The sequence below is a fragment of the Lathyrus oleraceus genome, chromosome 4, assembly GCF_024323335.1.
Source record: "Lathyrus oleraceus cultivar Zhongwan6 chromosome 4, CAAS_Psat_ZW6_1.0, whole genome shotgun sequence".
Classification (NCBI taxonomy): Eukaryota; Viridiplantae; Streptophyta; class Magnoliopsida; order Fabales; family Fabaceae; genus Lathyrus; species Lathyrus oleraceus.
This window is the reverse complement of record NC_066582.1, coordinates 161,180,472-161,196,573: the sequence shown is the minus strand read 5'-3', so window position 1 is coordinate 161,196,573 and position 16,102 is coordinate 161,180,472. Positions and strand designations below refer to the sequence as shown.

The 16,102-nt window shown below is 36.4% G+C and overlaps 1 protein-coding gene across 1 annotated transcript; it reads left to right on the top strand.

Moving 5' to 3' along the window:
* The first annotated feature begins 943 nt into the window (after positions 1-943).
* On the top strand, positions 944-12,329 carry LOC127074301 (protein phosphatase 2C 29). The gene is made up of 4 exons (XM_051015612.1): positions 944-3,067; positions 3,568-3,681; positions 10,496-10,760; positions 11,652-12,329. Exons 1-4 carry the CDS (start codon positions 1,250-1,252, stop codon positions 11,774-11,776), a joined length of 2,322 nt encoding a protein of 773 aa, XP_050871569.1. The 5' UTR covers positions 944-1,249; the 3' UTR covers positions 11,777-12,329.
* The last annotated feature ends 3,773 nt before the right edge of the window (positions 12,330-16,102 follow it).

Genomic DNA, 16,102 nt, shown 5'->3' with positions numbered 1-16,102 from the left:
TTGATTGTACTATGAGCCATTTAAGTCTCTTTTTGTTAACTCCAATCAATAAGCACAAATGCTCTATTCACCAAAATCATTTCCACTACGCAAAAACTATTATATTTTTGAAATTATGATAAAAAAAATTCAAACTCTTTTTCAAAGAATTTTAAACTTGAGAGGTCTATTCATCCTCCTAGACCGTTTATTATCCCATAAAAAATGCGGTAGATCAGTGCTCTCTCAACCATAACTATCGAGCCTTTTGACAGACTCATAATATATCTTTTTTTTAAAAATATCTAATTCATTTTAATTTTTAATACAAAATTAACTATTACTTTTTAATTGATATTATTTATTACCCTCAGTTTAATATCTTTTACTGTACATTTATAATAAATATGAATCAATATAGTAAAAATATTTTAATAAAATACACATCTCTCTTTTTATTTGTATATATTTTAAAGATTATAATAATTTTTATCTAATGATAACTACTAAAAGTTAAAATAAAAAAACTGTGTTAAAAAAAAGCAAATTCTAAGCTTTAAAAAAGTCAAATTAAAATTTCCAAATTAAAACTTGTACATTAAATTTTTTATTTTGATCAAGTTAACATTTTTCTTTTTCAACATTAGTCAGTCAAGATTAAGAAGCACATCTGGTATTGAAAAAACAACCGGTACGACTATTGATTATCATTAATTACATGAAAAATTAGTGGCAATAAAAAGTGTAAAAAGTCAAAAGAAAGTTGCAGAACAGAAGAGCAAAGGTGAGGTGGAATCCTACGTGTCAAATTAGATTACATAAACACCCACCGCATTTCCAGACGTAACCGTCAACTCATTTCATCACCCAACCCAACAACTTCACACTCACTAACAAACACAAGAAAATTACAATTTCAAAATAAAAGCCACACAAAGAGACAAACGCACCAACAATTTTTCAACTCTCACTCTTCTTTCCTTCTTTCTCACATCACATCTCATCTCTCAAAATATATTTCAAGTCAAAAAAAACTCTCTTTCTCTCTCCTTTGCTTTTTCTTCCCCCACTCCTCACTTTCCTCGTTTTGTTTTGTTTTCTTTTTCTTTTCATTACACTGTCTTTCTTTTTCTTTTTTACTTCTTTTTAAATTTGTTTTCTTCCTCTTACTATGCTCTTCTTCCCTCCCTCCTCCCTCCCCAGGGTCCATTTCTAAATTTGGGCTTGGGTTCTTCTGAACCGGAAAATTGTATCCAATACTTCAAATGTGATGGGAAGTGGAGTTTCGAGACTGTGTTCTTGCTTAGAACCGGTTCACCGGACCAAACGAACCCAACAGAAAGACGATATTTTCACTGCAACTGAACCGTTGGATGAAACCCTAGGTCATTCTTTCTGTTACGTTAGATCTTCAGCTCGTTTTCTCTCTCCATCTCATTCTGATCGTTTTCTTTCACCTTCTACTTCTCTTCGTTTCTCACCTACCCACGAATCTCTTCCCAAAACCCGACCCGATTTTCCTGAAACTTCTTTTAAAGCCATTTCTGGTGCTTCGGTTAGTGCTAATAGTTCTGTTCCCAAAACGGTTATTCAGTTAGAAGAAGAATCCTCCGCCCCTGTTGATTCTTGCGGTGGTGTTACCAAGGGTACAATTGTCAATGGCTTTGAGAGTACGTCGTCGTTTAGTGCTCTTCCGCTTCAGCCTGTTCCCAGAGGAGGTGAGCTTTTCGAGGGGAGTGGTTTTTTTCTCTCCGGTCCGATTGAGAGCGGTGCGCATTCCGGACCGATTAACGCAGCTGCTGGAGCTGATTCGGGTGTCTCCAGTGGAAGGGATGTTCCTTTCTCGGCCCCGTTAGGGGGGATGTACGCGAGGAAGAAAGGTGTGTCGGGGTTTAGGAAGGCTTTTCAACGGAAGGTGTCGGAGAAGAAGCGGCCGTGGGTGGTGCCGGTGTTGAATTTTGTTGGGAGGAAGGAGGTTCTGGGGAGTGAAGGAAAGGCGAAGCCAGTTGAGACAAAGAGTGAGAGCAATGTGCAGTGGGCTCTAGGGAAAGCTGGAGAGGATCGGGTTCATGTGGTGGTTTCGGAGGAGCAAGGGTGGTTGTTCGTTGGGATTTACGATGGTTTCAATGGTCCTGATGCCCCGGAGTTTTTGATGGGTCATATGTACCGAGCTGTTCACAATGAGCTTCAGGGTTTGTTTTGGGAAGTTGAAGAACCGATGGAGAGTCATAATCCTGTTGAGGTGAAAGAGGTGAAAAACATAACGGAGGGAGAAAATTCAAGTGCTGCTTTGGTGAATATGGTACAAAGGATTGAAACTGCTCCCGTGGCGGGAACGGAGAGTAAACGGCGTAGGCTGTGGGAATTTCTGGCTGAAGACCCTGAAGATGGACTTGATCTTTCTGGGTCTGATAGGTTTGCGTTTTCTGTTGACGATGCACTTAGTGTTAGTAATACCAATGCAGGTTCTGCCAGTAGTAGACGGTGGCTGTTGCTGTCCAAACTTAAGAATGGTTTGTCTTCTAAGCAAAAAGAGGGTAACGGTAGGAAGTTGTTGCCGTGGAATTTAGGGAATGAGGAAGAGAAAGAAGAAAAGACTGAGGTGGAAGACAAGCCTTCTGCGTCTGGCACTGGCATTGGTGGTGGGAGAAGACGGAAGTTGGGTCCAGTTGATCATGATTTGGTTTTGAATGCAATGTCCCGGGCACTTCAAGTGACCGAGCTTGCGTATTTGGATATGACCGATAAGCTTCTGGATACAAATCCTGAACTTGCTTTGATGGGTTCTTGTCTGCTGGTTGCTTTGATGAGGGATGAGGATGTGTATGTAATGAATGTTGGGGATAGTCGTGCAATTGTTGCACATTATGAGCCCAAGGAGGTTCAGGATACTTCCAATGTGGAATCTGCAAACAAGGGAGGAGATGCTGGTGTTGGTTCGAGCACCGAGAGCATAGTCGAGGAGTCCTTAGCTTTAGATGGTACTCAAACTGAAGGTGCAATCAAGGTGGGAAATCAGGGTCCTGCTCAAGAAATGAAGTTGGCAGCATTGCAGCTGTCGACTGACCACAGCACCAGCATTGAAGAAGTAAGCTCAATTTTGAATCAGTAGGCCTTTTGGTGAACTGAAATACTTTCTTTCTCCACTCTTGTCAAGTTTGGTTTATATATACATGTCTAATTTTCCTCATTAAGCCTTTGCAGTCTGGTTTAACTTGAGTTAGTGTTTCTTTGTCATTGTATGTGTGTCCATAATTGAGTTTGTGTATGCATGCCATTTGCACATTTTTCGTTGTATTCCCAGGAGGGATGCTATTGTTTATTTCCATTTAATCTGGCAATCTGCTTTATACCAAATTGCAAATGAATGGTAAGATTTAGTAACATGCAGTGTTGAGATTGAGTAATTTGTGGTGATATATTCAAGAGGTTAGCTAATTAGCAGCATTGTTTTTATTATAAAACTAATCTCGGAAGTCATACTTTTAGCCGTAGTTGTGGTAATTATAGTCTTGTTTCCTTTTTCTCCAGTCATGTTGTGATCTGCTTATTTCAGGTGTCTAAAAAACTGAACTTTTTGTTTTGCAGGAAATCATTAGAATTAAAAAGGAGCATCCTGATGATCCCCATTGCATAGTCAATGATAGAGTTAAAGGCCGTCTTAAGGTCACCAGAGCATTTGGGGCTGGATCTTTGAAACTGGTATATTTGAAGAAAATAAATTATTTATTGATAATTTGATACTATTCCTTTTCTTTTAATAGCTTTCACACAGTGTGCTTCTGCACCATGCTTCCCCTCCTTCAGAGAGAGAACAATATACAAAGTGCTATAGTTCATGCGTTGTAGAATAATAGTTCACGTTTATTCTTCGTTTATTGGTCATAAAAGTTTATTATTCATCTTAGTTAGTGCCATTGTCACATAAATTATGCACCTGCGTCTAGGTTGTCATAGCACCGCAATCACGCTGGAGTGATGCAGAGCAGGTTGTGGCTACCTCAGAGATTGCGTGTCACAATATAGTGGTGCAGCCGGAGTGTCGAATGTTGCACTGCAGAAATGCTGAGCAAATCATATATGGTGCACTGCAGAAATGTTGAATTATAGGAGAGGAAGGATATTAGAAAAAATTGGTAAAAGCTGTTATATTTTATTCATCAGCCTTAACTGGTTTATATAGTGAAGATACAATAATTACAATTTATTTTATCCTTAATTGAGAATAAAGAAAAATAAAAGTAGTATTAAAGACAATAATAAAATCGGAAATAATATATTTTTCAACACCCCCCTCAAGTTGGTGCATAGATATCTATCATGCCCAACTTGTCTATCAAATACTCAAAAGTAGGCCTTGCCAAACTTTTGGTCAGGATATCCGCAATTTGTTGACTTGAAGTCACGAAGGGTAGACATATGATTCCCGCATCTAACTTCTCCTTTATGAAATGTCGATCAATCTCGATATGCTTGGTTCTGTCATGTTGAACTGGATTATGAGCTATGCTAATAGCAGTTTTACTGTCAGAGTACAATTTCAATGGAAGCTCAATTTTCATCTTAAGTTCTTCTAGGACTCTAAGGATCCATAATCCTTCACAAATACCTTGAGACATAGCTCTAAACTCGGCCTCTGCACTACTCCTTGCTACAACTCCTTGTTTCTTGCTCCTCCATGTCACAAGATTACCCCAAACATAGGTACAATATCCAGATGTTGATCTTCTATCTGTGACTGAACCTGCCCAATCGGCATCGGTGAAGATAAACACATTTTTTTCACTAGTCTTCTTAAAAAATAATCCTTTTCCAGGATTTCCCTTCAAATATCTCAGTATCCTATATACTGCCTCAAGATGTTCCTCGAAAGGAGAATGCATAAACTGACTCACTACACTAACTGAGAAAGCAATATCAGGTCGGGTGTGTGACAAATAAATCAATTTCCCAACCAATCTCTGATATCTCCCAGTATCAACATAAACATTACCTTCTCCCCAAAGTTTAGCATTAGGATCCATAGGGGTATCTGCAGGACGACATCCACTCATTCCTGTTTCTTTCAACAAGTCTATAATGTATTTCTGCTGTGAAACCACAATACCATTTTTTGATCGAGCAATCTCCATACCTAGAAAATATCTCATGAATCCCAGATCCTTGATTTCAAAGTCTACTGCCAATTTCTCTTTTACTCTTGCCATTTCCACTGTATCGTCTCCAGTAAGGACAATATCATCAACATAAACAATCAGGACAGCAACTTTCCCATCGTGGGAGAATTTTGTGAATAAGGTGTGGTCAGCCTGTCCTTGGATGTACCCTTGTTTCTTCATGGACTGAGTGAATTTTTCAAACCAAGCTCTAGGGGACTGCTTTAATCCATACAAAGACTTATTTAGTTTGCACACATTTGATCCAAATTTGTTTTCAAAGCCAGGAGGAATGTCCATATATATTTCTTCTTCTAGATCGCCATTAAGAAAGGCATTCTTAACATCTAACTGGTACAAAGGCCAATCCAGGTTAGCAGCAAGAGACAAAAGAATTCTGACAGTGTTCAATTTTGCAACAGGAGCAAATGTCTCTAAGTAATCTATACCATAGGTCTGAGTAAAGCCTTTAGCCACCAAGCGAGCCTTGTACCTTTCAATTGACCCATCTGAATTATACTTCACAGTAAACACCCATTTGCATCCAACTGTCTTCTTGCCATCTGGTAGTGGCGTAACACTCCAAGTTTTGTTCTTTTCTAGAGCTTTCATCTCCTCAAGTACAGCTTCCCTCCACTTTGGAATTTCTAGAGCAACCTGTACACTTTTTGGAATTTCTACACTAGACAATTTTGAAGTGAAGGCAGACATAGATGAAGACAAATTTGAATATGATATAAAATTGGACATGGGATGTTTAGTGCAAGATCTGACAGGTTTTCTAATGGCAACAGGATCATCTATATCAGGATACAAAATACGACTCTCAGAAACAGAGATAGACTTACCTTTTCTTTTGTTAGGAAATTGATCATTCCCCGGTTCAGATTCCTGGCAGTGTTGAGATGTGGACTTGTCCTTTCCTTTATGGTGCTTTTTTACAAAAACCTTTCCTTTCCAAGTCTCGTTTCCTAATTCAAATTTGTTTTGTTGAAGTGACTCATTATTTTGTGGCATTTCAATTAGATCATCATTATCATCGTTTTCAGGATTCTCATTATTTTCTACAAGAGAAAATGTAGGCTCGGATTCACAAGGTTCCTTACTCATGATAGGAGTAGGTTCAGATAAAGAATCGCGGCCATTTTCTGTTGGTGCAGGTGTAAAAAACTTAGAATTTTGTGATATTGGTAAAGATAAGTTATTTAAAAACCTCATGTCCTCAATTTGAAACGAGTCTTCGTTTATCTCCCCCCCTTGAAGATGAATGTCATCAAAAAAAGGTTTATTTTCAAAGAATGTAACATCCATAGTGACAAACATTTTCTTATTTTTTGGATCAAAACATTTATATCCTTTTTGGGTTGGGGAGTATCCAACAAAGACACATTTTATAGCACGTGGCTCAAGTTTTCCAACATTTTTATGTTCATGAACAAAGGCTGTGCAACCAAAGATTTTTAAAGTCAAATCAGTTAAAACACGAGTACTAGGAAAACATTCTTTGAAGACGTTAATAGGAGTTTGAAAATTGAGAATTTTGGAGGGCATTCTGTTAATTAAATATGCAGCTGTTAAAACAGCTTCGCCCCACAAATAATTTGGTACTTTATTTGAAAAAAGTAGAGCTCTAGCAACCTCTAGTAAATGTCTATTTTTCCTTTCGGCCACTCCATTTTGTTGAGGAGTATTAGGACATGAACTTTGATGAACAATCCCATTTTTTAGAAAAAAATCATCCAGGATAGTGTTAAAATATTCTTTGCCATTATCACTTCTAAAGATTTGGATATTTGTTTGAAATTGGTTCTGCACCATTAAAACAAAATTCTTTACAGCCTGACAAACATCTGATTTTCCTTTTAACAAGTACACCCAACATACTCTTGTATGGTCGTCTATAAATGTGATAAACCATTTTTTGAGAGAGAGTGTACATGTACGGTTAGGGCCCCAAACATCACTGTGTATAATAGAAAAAGGCTTTGATGGTTTATAAGGTTGTATTGAAAACTGGGAACGATGATGCTTTGCAAATTCACATGCTTCACATTTAAACGAAGAAAAGTTTTTATTGTGAAATATCTTAGGAAACAAGTGTTTTAAGTAATGAAAACTAGGATGACCTAATCTTAAATGCCATACCATAATGTTGTCATCTTTATTATTCAAAACGGAAAAAGACTCAAAGCAGGAACTTATTGTTTTTGAAGGTAGTTGTGATGCAGATCCAATTTCAAGGTAGTAGAGTCCTCCACTCTCCTTAGCATTGCCAATCATCTTCCCCGAGTTCAAATCCTGAAAGACACAGTGAGATCGGAAAAAATTAGTTTGACAATTTATATCTTGGGCTAATTTACTCACGCATATTAAATTACAAGATAAATTTGGAACATGAAGGACATTTTTAAGTGTTAACATTTGAGACAACACAACTGACCCTTTACCTGCAATGGCTGAAAAAGAGCCATCTGCAATTTTTATTTTTGCACATGGACTATATGAAGAGAACAAAGTAGATTCACCTGTCATGTGATCGGAGGCTCCTGAATCTACTATCCAAGTATGACTGGGACTGACACTAAGAAATGCAGAATTACCTTTTGTTGCTATAGAGCAAGAAGGGGTTGGAGACTCAAGGAGTTTGTACAGTCTGTCTAGTTGCTCCGTAGTGAATGGGAACTGAGACGGAAGAGATTGCTGCCCTTGATCAGAATTATTAGCCTGAAATGTACGACCACTTTTCTTCTTCCAGTTAGGAGGTTTGCCTTTGAGCTTCCAACAAGTTTCACGTGTATGCCATTTGCGCTTGCAGTGATCACACCAAGGAACTTTGTCTGACCTTCTTCCCTCGTCAAGGTTCCTAGTAGCCAGAGCTGAGCCTTCAGATTCAGAATTTTGTTGTGTCTTACCCATCATAATTCCTTGTCGTGCCTCTTCCCTTCTTATTTCTGCAAAAATTTCACAAAGAGTTGGCATTGGTACTTTTCCTAAAACTCTACCTCTTACCTCATCAAGGTCTTTATTGAGCCCAACGAGAAACATGAATACACAATCATTTTCTTGCCTCTTGAGAAACAAAACACTGTCTTCTGTACACCTCCACTTGTCATCATAACAGAGATCTAACTCTTGCCACAGTGTTAACAGTTCATTGTAATAAGCAGTTACACTCCTGTCACCTTGTTTCGCATGCCATAACTTTGATTTTAAACCAAAAATTTGAGAGGAGTTTTGAATATCAGAGTATGTTTCCTTAACAGCTTCCCAAACATCCTTTGCAGAAGGTAAAAACATGTAAGGCTTACCTATTCCAGTTTCCATAGAGCTTACCAGTCACGCAATAATCAAGGAGTTTTCCGACTTCCATTATTTGTAACGAGGGTCTCCTGTTGCCGGTTCAGCTACTGCTCCGGTTAAGAAATCAATTTTCCCTTTGCTATCCAATACCAATCGAACGGTTTGAGCCCATTCATTGTAGTTATTCCCATTCATTTTAGGGATATTGACCTTGAGGGAGTATGAGGAACCCTCTCGATCATTACCGCCTATGTTGGAATAACCGTCACCAAAAACAATGTTGTTCCTGTTTCCATTGTTGCCGTCATTACTGCCACTGTTTATGACCACCGACGGTTCCTCATGTACACCGTTTCCGCGGCCACCGCCGTTTCCACGGCTGAAGCCCGAATCAGATTGTTGTTGGTTGCCATTACTGCTATTGTTTATGACCACCGACGGTTCCTCATGTACATCGTTTCCGCGGCCACCGCGGTTTCCACGGCCACCGCCCGAATCAGATTGTGGTTGGTCGCCATGGTTGGATCCAGTGTAGGCTTGTGATAGGGGAGGCCACATGTTGTTGTCATTCGCCATAGGAGGTTAATAGAGTATGTGAATTGGGTCAAAAAAATACGTACAGGGAAATTTTATGGTAACCCCTAACCCAACAAAAATAGGTTGAGGAAAGCTTTTACGGTAACCCCTAACTCAGTGCTCTGATACCATATTAGAAAAAATTGGTAAAAGCTGTTATATTTTATTCATCAGCCTTAGCTGGTTTATATAGTAAAGATACAATAATTACAATTTATTTTATCCTTAATTGAGAATAAAGAAAAATAAAGGTAGTATTAAAGACAATAATAAAATCGGAAATAATATATTTTCCAACAAAGGAATAATAGAAAAAGGAAGAATTTCTGACCAAATTTGAGTTTTCCGGCCATGAAGAGGTACCACAAAATCTGCATTTTCCAGCCAGGTTGCGAATTCCAGCTCGAGGCTTCTCGGGCTCAGAATGGAAGCCCAACCCCATTGCTTCTTCCAACTTGTGTGATTTTTGCAGCTGCACAAGTAGCTGCTGGTTGTGTGCAGTGCTGCAAATGTCTTCTTTCAGACCAATGCTGCAAAACACTCCTGTTAAGGGAGAAGAATAAGTCTGAGCCCTTAAAGCCCAATCTACAAAAAAATACATTCCGAGAGGCATCATAAAAAAAGTTGGGTCTTTGAGTACCTTAGGCTTTTAGAAAAAGGAATAGTAGTAAAATAAACAAATAATAAAATGACAGTATCAGTATCATCTAAAATTAATATTAGACCAATAATTTAACAGCAAAATAGTGATAGTAAAATAAATGAATACTAAAATAGTTACCTGTATATATTTATTACTTGAATAGAGGCCATCTTACAATGTCCTATACCTATATCCTTTTTTTGGGTAGGCCGCTATCCAGGATTGACAATTGCGTGTAGGTCTGTATATTCAAATAGGCGGGTATTTAAGCAGATGTTTTAAGCGGAAAGCACATAGATACACTGATGTTCTTTAAAATTTTATGTTCATAGACCTGTAAACCTTATTGTTCATGATCATTGTGTTTTCTTCCATGAGTTTGGTGTGTAGGACATTCATGCTAACAAGTATAGTTATTGTGACGAATAACTTAATTTTATCAGTATAAAACTCTTTTGCATTTTCAGTCAAATGAAAGTAAAATTGAAAAACATGTCACTTGACTTCACAATGATTCCAAATCATTCTCTAGATGTTGTAACAATACATGATGAACTAAATCGATGTAAGCTACATGTATTCCTCCCTTTTAGACTTCAGTATTGCAATAAACTCGATTATAAATTGAGATGAGTGTTAATGTTAATTGCTGGGAGAGCAAGTTGCATTGGTCTTCAAACAGTATTATATTCCCTAATAGTTTGTCACTAAACTCACTTTGCAAACAAATTAGATGCCTGATTGTTTGCCTTGTCTCTTGTTCAGGGCTGCATAAATTTCATACATATTTTAATTTAAAACAAATGTATACTTACATGATGGTATTTTTTGCTTCCTGTAGCCGAAGTTGAATGCCGCAGTACTGGAAATGTTTCGTAATGATTTTATTGGCACTGCTCCATACATATCATGCTTCCCTTCACTACGGCACCATAGATTATGCCCAAGAGATCAGTTCCTGATCCTCTCATCTGATGGTTTGTATCAATATCTAAACAATGACGAAGTTGTTTCTCAAGTTGAGAGCTTCATGGAAAAGTTTCCAGAAGGAGACCCTGCCCAACATTTAATAGAAGAGCTGCTCCTCCGTGCAGCTAAGAAGGCTGGTAAGTGGATCTTCTCACCTTTTGTATTTTTCGTGTTTTGCTGTCTTATTAAGTATAAACAATTCGGCGAATGACATAAATGGAGGGAATAGTAATTAGGCTTTATTTATTGAAAAAACTAAAAGAATTTGCCTTGGTCTGTATGGTTGTGAAAAAATTTGGATTATTAAAACTGTGATTGGTTGTTATGTAAGAACATGTGGTGAAGGTTGAACTGATGCTGCTGAGGGCTTTGTGATACTTTTTCATACTTCCTTTTCTCCTAACTTCCTTTCTATACGATCTCTTGCTTCTCTGGGCTGGGCTTTTCCATATTAGAATGTGTCTCAGAGCCTCAGAAATGTGTTGTTTTTATCAGTCGATATATAGTAAGTCCATGCTTTCCATTCCCTTGAGCTTCCTGTACAGCGCTTTTATCATCCGTAGAATTTGAATAGTAGCGACTTTATCAGCTCCCTTCTATAAAAGACAGTTCTTATACATTAGTATATTTTACTCATTCATAAAATTCCTAGTTTATTTCTTCTATCTGGGTTTATAAGTCAATTTCAGAAAGGTCAATTTCAGTGTCAAAACCCGACCTTGTTTTCTTTTCTGTATGTGTTTTCTTTGATTCTAGTGCTTGGTTAAAGGGACAGTTTTAAATCAAGGATGGTTTCTGCTTGTCTGCATGAGTTTGTTTGGATATTGTAATTAGAGAAAACATATTTTATAAGGGTTTTCACTTTTATTCTGCCTAAGGATAGGGATACGGCAGAAAATCATTCGAGTAATATGTTACTTCATTTAAAAAAAATGTTGGTGTCATTTCATTTATAAATAAAAGTTGACTTCTGTGTTACAACCCAATTAGATAATTCATAATTCTGATAGAGGACTCAATTGTTGCAGGAATGGATTTTCACGAGTTACTGGATATTCCGCAAGGAGATCGGAGGAAGTATCACGATGACGTTACTGTTATGGTGATATCACTTGAAGGTAGAATATGGAAATCGTCAGGGAAATATCTGTGAGGTCTTCAACTTTCTGTTGGCGCTCTATACATGTGATAAAAAAAAATTCACCTGAGGTTGCCCTGAAGATGATGCCTTAGTTTCACAGCTGATCCATTTTTCATGGATATGGGTTTTTTCCTGGTCTTGCAACAAAATAAAGTTATCGCCGAGGAATCTCAGATTTTAATTGCAAGAGGCAACTGTTACAGCTGTATCCAGAATTAAAGACCCAAATGCAATTTGTTATGGAAGAATGGACATCGCAGACAGGCTTTTGGAAGTTTTCTTTAGGAATAGGAAAAAAAGAAAGTGCAGCCTTTTAAACTGTTTCCTTTTCCATTTGCCATTTCTGCACCCTCCCTTTTTTTGCAGTTATAGAGATGAAAAATGATAGAAATTTTGCACAGCGAAGGTCCTTTCTATTTATTTTTATTTTTTCTTTCTTTCTTTGGCAGAGCCAAGTAATATGTTGGTGTAAATTGGTGGGGATACAAGTGTACTGATTGAACTCAACAGTCAGATAGTCAGAAATGACAATCCGTAGCTGGTGGTGGATTTTCACCATAACTAATTAACATGATTCTAAATTAGAGGAACAAAAATCAAATCAAACTATGAATTTGAACACTGAAATTGAGTTAAAAATAAACAAATTGCACAATGAAATAGATCCTTTTACACTAAAAATAATGGAACAACACATTTTTAGCTTTCATGTGTTTAATTTTGTCAATAAAAGAGTATTTGTGTTGACTATCTTAAAGGTATTTTTGACCCAGTTCTTGTACTTCTAGCATTTCAGTACTAGTAGTCAGGTACCCTTTTTTGTCACGGGAATTGGGACCTTTTACAGTAAGATAAATACGTTGACTGTATCACTTTATTTAAATCAATATGTATTCTGTATTTTAATTTTGGATGTTCACTTTGATTTTTTAACTTAAAAAAAAGAAAAAAGTCTATAGTGACTCTTTAATTTTCTAAAAAATAAGACGAAAAAATTCTTATGAAAAGTTAAACTTAAAGGACTTTATACGAAATAAAAAAATATTAAACTTTAAATATACTGTTATCATAAATTAGACTCTAATAGAATAAAAATATTGAAATAATAACATTAAAAATAGTATGAATTTTTTAATGCATCATATGTTGCTAAGATATGGTGTGAAAATAAAAAATTATCATTCAACTTTTGAAGATGAATCTCCGGAAGTATCTAATAAATAAATTTTATTAGTTTTTTATTCACACTCCAATTTTATAAATAAATTTATCTATTTTCGATTTTTTTTTGAAAGTGTATTTTCTAAAAAAAAAACAGAAAAATGTAATTACAAATGTATTGATTGTATCTTTGGAATAAACTTATTTATAAAATTGGGGTGGAAATAAAAAATGAATAAATTTTATTTTGTGTATTATATGTGTTTGGAGATATATCTTTAAAAATTAAAAAATATTTTTAGATTTTCAAGTGATGTTTAAGAAATATACGGTATATATAATGTATTAATATATGTGATTAGAAACATTACAAACAATAAAATGATTCAGACTAAAGTTATGGCCTTTTAATTGAAATTCGTAAACATAAATTGAGTTTGTTGCATACCTCTAAAACAAAGATTACGTTGTTTGATTGATGACTTCTGGTCAATAGGCGAAACCTTAAGGGATAACTCTTCTCACCCTTATTGATGAAGAATTATCCTAATAAAACTCGAAATTGTCCTTCTAAAATTCCGGAAGTATATTTCTGTACACATCCTACACACCACATATTTTCGAAATTGAGTTACATTTTCATTGTAAAAAAAATAGTCCAAAATTATACTCTTTCAAAATAAATCGGGAAGTATATTTCCGTTGGAGAGTATACTATTGGAAATTCCACTCATCAAACTGCTATTGTAATCTTAACCATGATTTACCAGAAAATGACTAAAGATGGGATATGACAAAAGGTGAGATTTTGTCAAGTAATAAGTGTTAAAAGTATTTTTAATAATTCAAATGCGGTAACCGATTAATACGGGAGTATAACTGGTTACAACAAAGACAAAAACACTTCTGAGTAGTAGAAAAATGAAATATTTGAAGTTGTAACCAATTAACATTTGAGGTTAACCGATTAACATTGAAGGTTTTATTTTTTTAATGTCGACTCTAATCGGTTACCCATTTGGTGTAACCGGTTATAGGCCCGAGTTTTGCAATTTTTCTATTACGTAGTTGTATGTTTTAGGTCCCAATCATTTTGTAACACTTGTATAAATGTCTTGGATGCATTCTCATCTAAAGTTAATGCAATATTGATTCTCTCTCTCTCTCTCACTCAATTTTCCTCTTTCACTATCCACATTCCAATTTTCTCCACCATTGTTCACCAATCTTGTGGTTCAAAGTTCCAATATTTAACATCAAGAGCCTAATTCTGATCCACAAACACCTAGTGTGCAATAAATTATATTTCCAATGAAAGAACCCTTGCAAACTACTCATCCTTGATGCAAAGAATTATGACAAACGAGGCAAGTAAATGAAAATGTTGTTTGACTACCAAGATGTTCTTGAAGTGATCAAGAACAAGGTGAATCCTCTTGTCGCAGGTGCAACAAATGCACACCAAGCAACACATAAGGAAAAGAAGAAGAAAGATAATCGTCAAAGCAAGCGTGGGAAATCTTAGAGAAGGCTTACGCATGAACTGAGAAGGCGAAGGTGATGAGGTTACAAACTCACAAGCGTCAATTTGAATTGATTCAAATGGAAGAAAAGGAGAAAATCAATGATTTCACAACGAGAATCACTCGGTTGGTGAATCAAGTGAAGGCATGCGAAGAAACAGTCACTGAACAGTATGTTGTCGCGAAAATGTTGTATTCTTTAACACAAAGATTTGACAATGTAGTTGCAACAACTGAGGAATCCAAGGATCTTGTGACGGTGAGCAAATAGGGGTTGCAAAGTCTCTTGAGGCTCATGAGCAAAGGGTGGAGGAGAGAAATTCTGATAAGGCAAAGGTGAAGATTGCTTTGCAAGTTAGCTTAAACGAGAAAGACAAGAGATCGAAAGGAAAATGACCCATGAATAGTAAAGGAATTTTCAGAATTTTGGTGGAAGAAAGTCCCAAAATTCCAAGAATTTGACATGTCAAAAGGGTGAGAGCAACTGCAACAAAAATGGTGGTCAAGGCAACTTTATAGGTGAAAAGAAGAGGTTTGACAAAACAAGGAGCAATGCTTTAGGTGTCAAAGGTTTGATCATTTTGCAAAAGAGTGCAATACAAACAAGAAGGAACCTCAAGGAGATGAAGCCAAGGTTGCAAGACAAAAGTTTGATGAATATAATACACTCTTGATCATAATCATGAAAGGAAATTGCAGCAGTAGGATGCGTGACAGTAACAACAACAATTTTGGGAATGCTGCAAAAATAGGCTGTAACCCATTACATGATATGGTTAATCGATTACATGCAGAAGAAAACACCATGATGAGTATGAAAGGAGTTCAATGCAGTGATAAATGATACTTGGGCTTGGATTGTTCTACTCATATGACAGGAATGAAAGATTGGTTTGTTAAAATCAATCGTGCCATGAAGAACAAAGTGAAGTTCGCGGATGACACCACTCTAACGGCTGATGAGATCAGTGATGTTTTGATCATGAGAAATGAGGGTGGAAATTTCTTGATCAATGATGTTTTATACATTCCATGAATAAAATGTAACCTTCTCAAGTATTGACCAATTACTTGAGAAGGGTTACAAAATTCACATGGAAAATAAGGGGTTGCGCGTTATGGATGCAAAAGGAGCTTTGGTCCTTAAAACGTCTATGACTGCCAATAAAACCTTCAAGGTTGAGCTGAAGGTTATGAAGCATAGATGGCTTGTTATAATGGTAAGTTGAATAGAGTGTATATGGCAATATCGTCTTGGGCATCTTAATTTTAGAGATCTCAAAGACTTGCAAAAGAACATGGTAACGAGGATGCCATGGATCAACATACCGGCTGGAATATGTGAAGAATGTGTTCAAGCAAAGCAATATATAGGTACATTCAGAAATGATGCATATAGTAGAACCAAGAGTCACCTTGAGTTGGTGTATACGAATGTGTCTGAACTGATGCAAGTAGATTCCATTGGTGGAAATAGATACTTTGTTACATTGATCAAAGATCATAGTAGAAAGCTATGGACATCCCTAATCAAGAGAAATGATGAGGTATTTGAAGTATTTAAGAAGTTCAAGTCCATGGTTGAGAGGCAAAGCGATCACAAACTCAAAGTGCTCAAAACGGATGATGGAATGTCTCAAAAGACTTTGAAAGG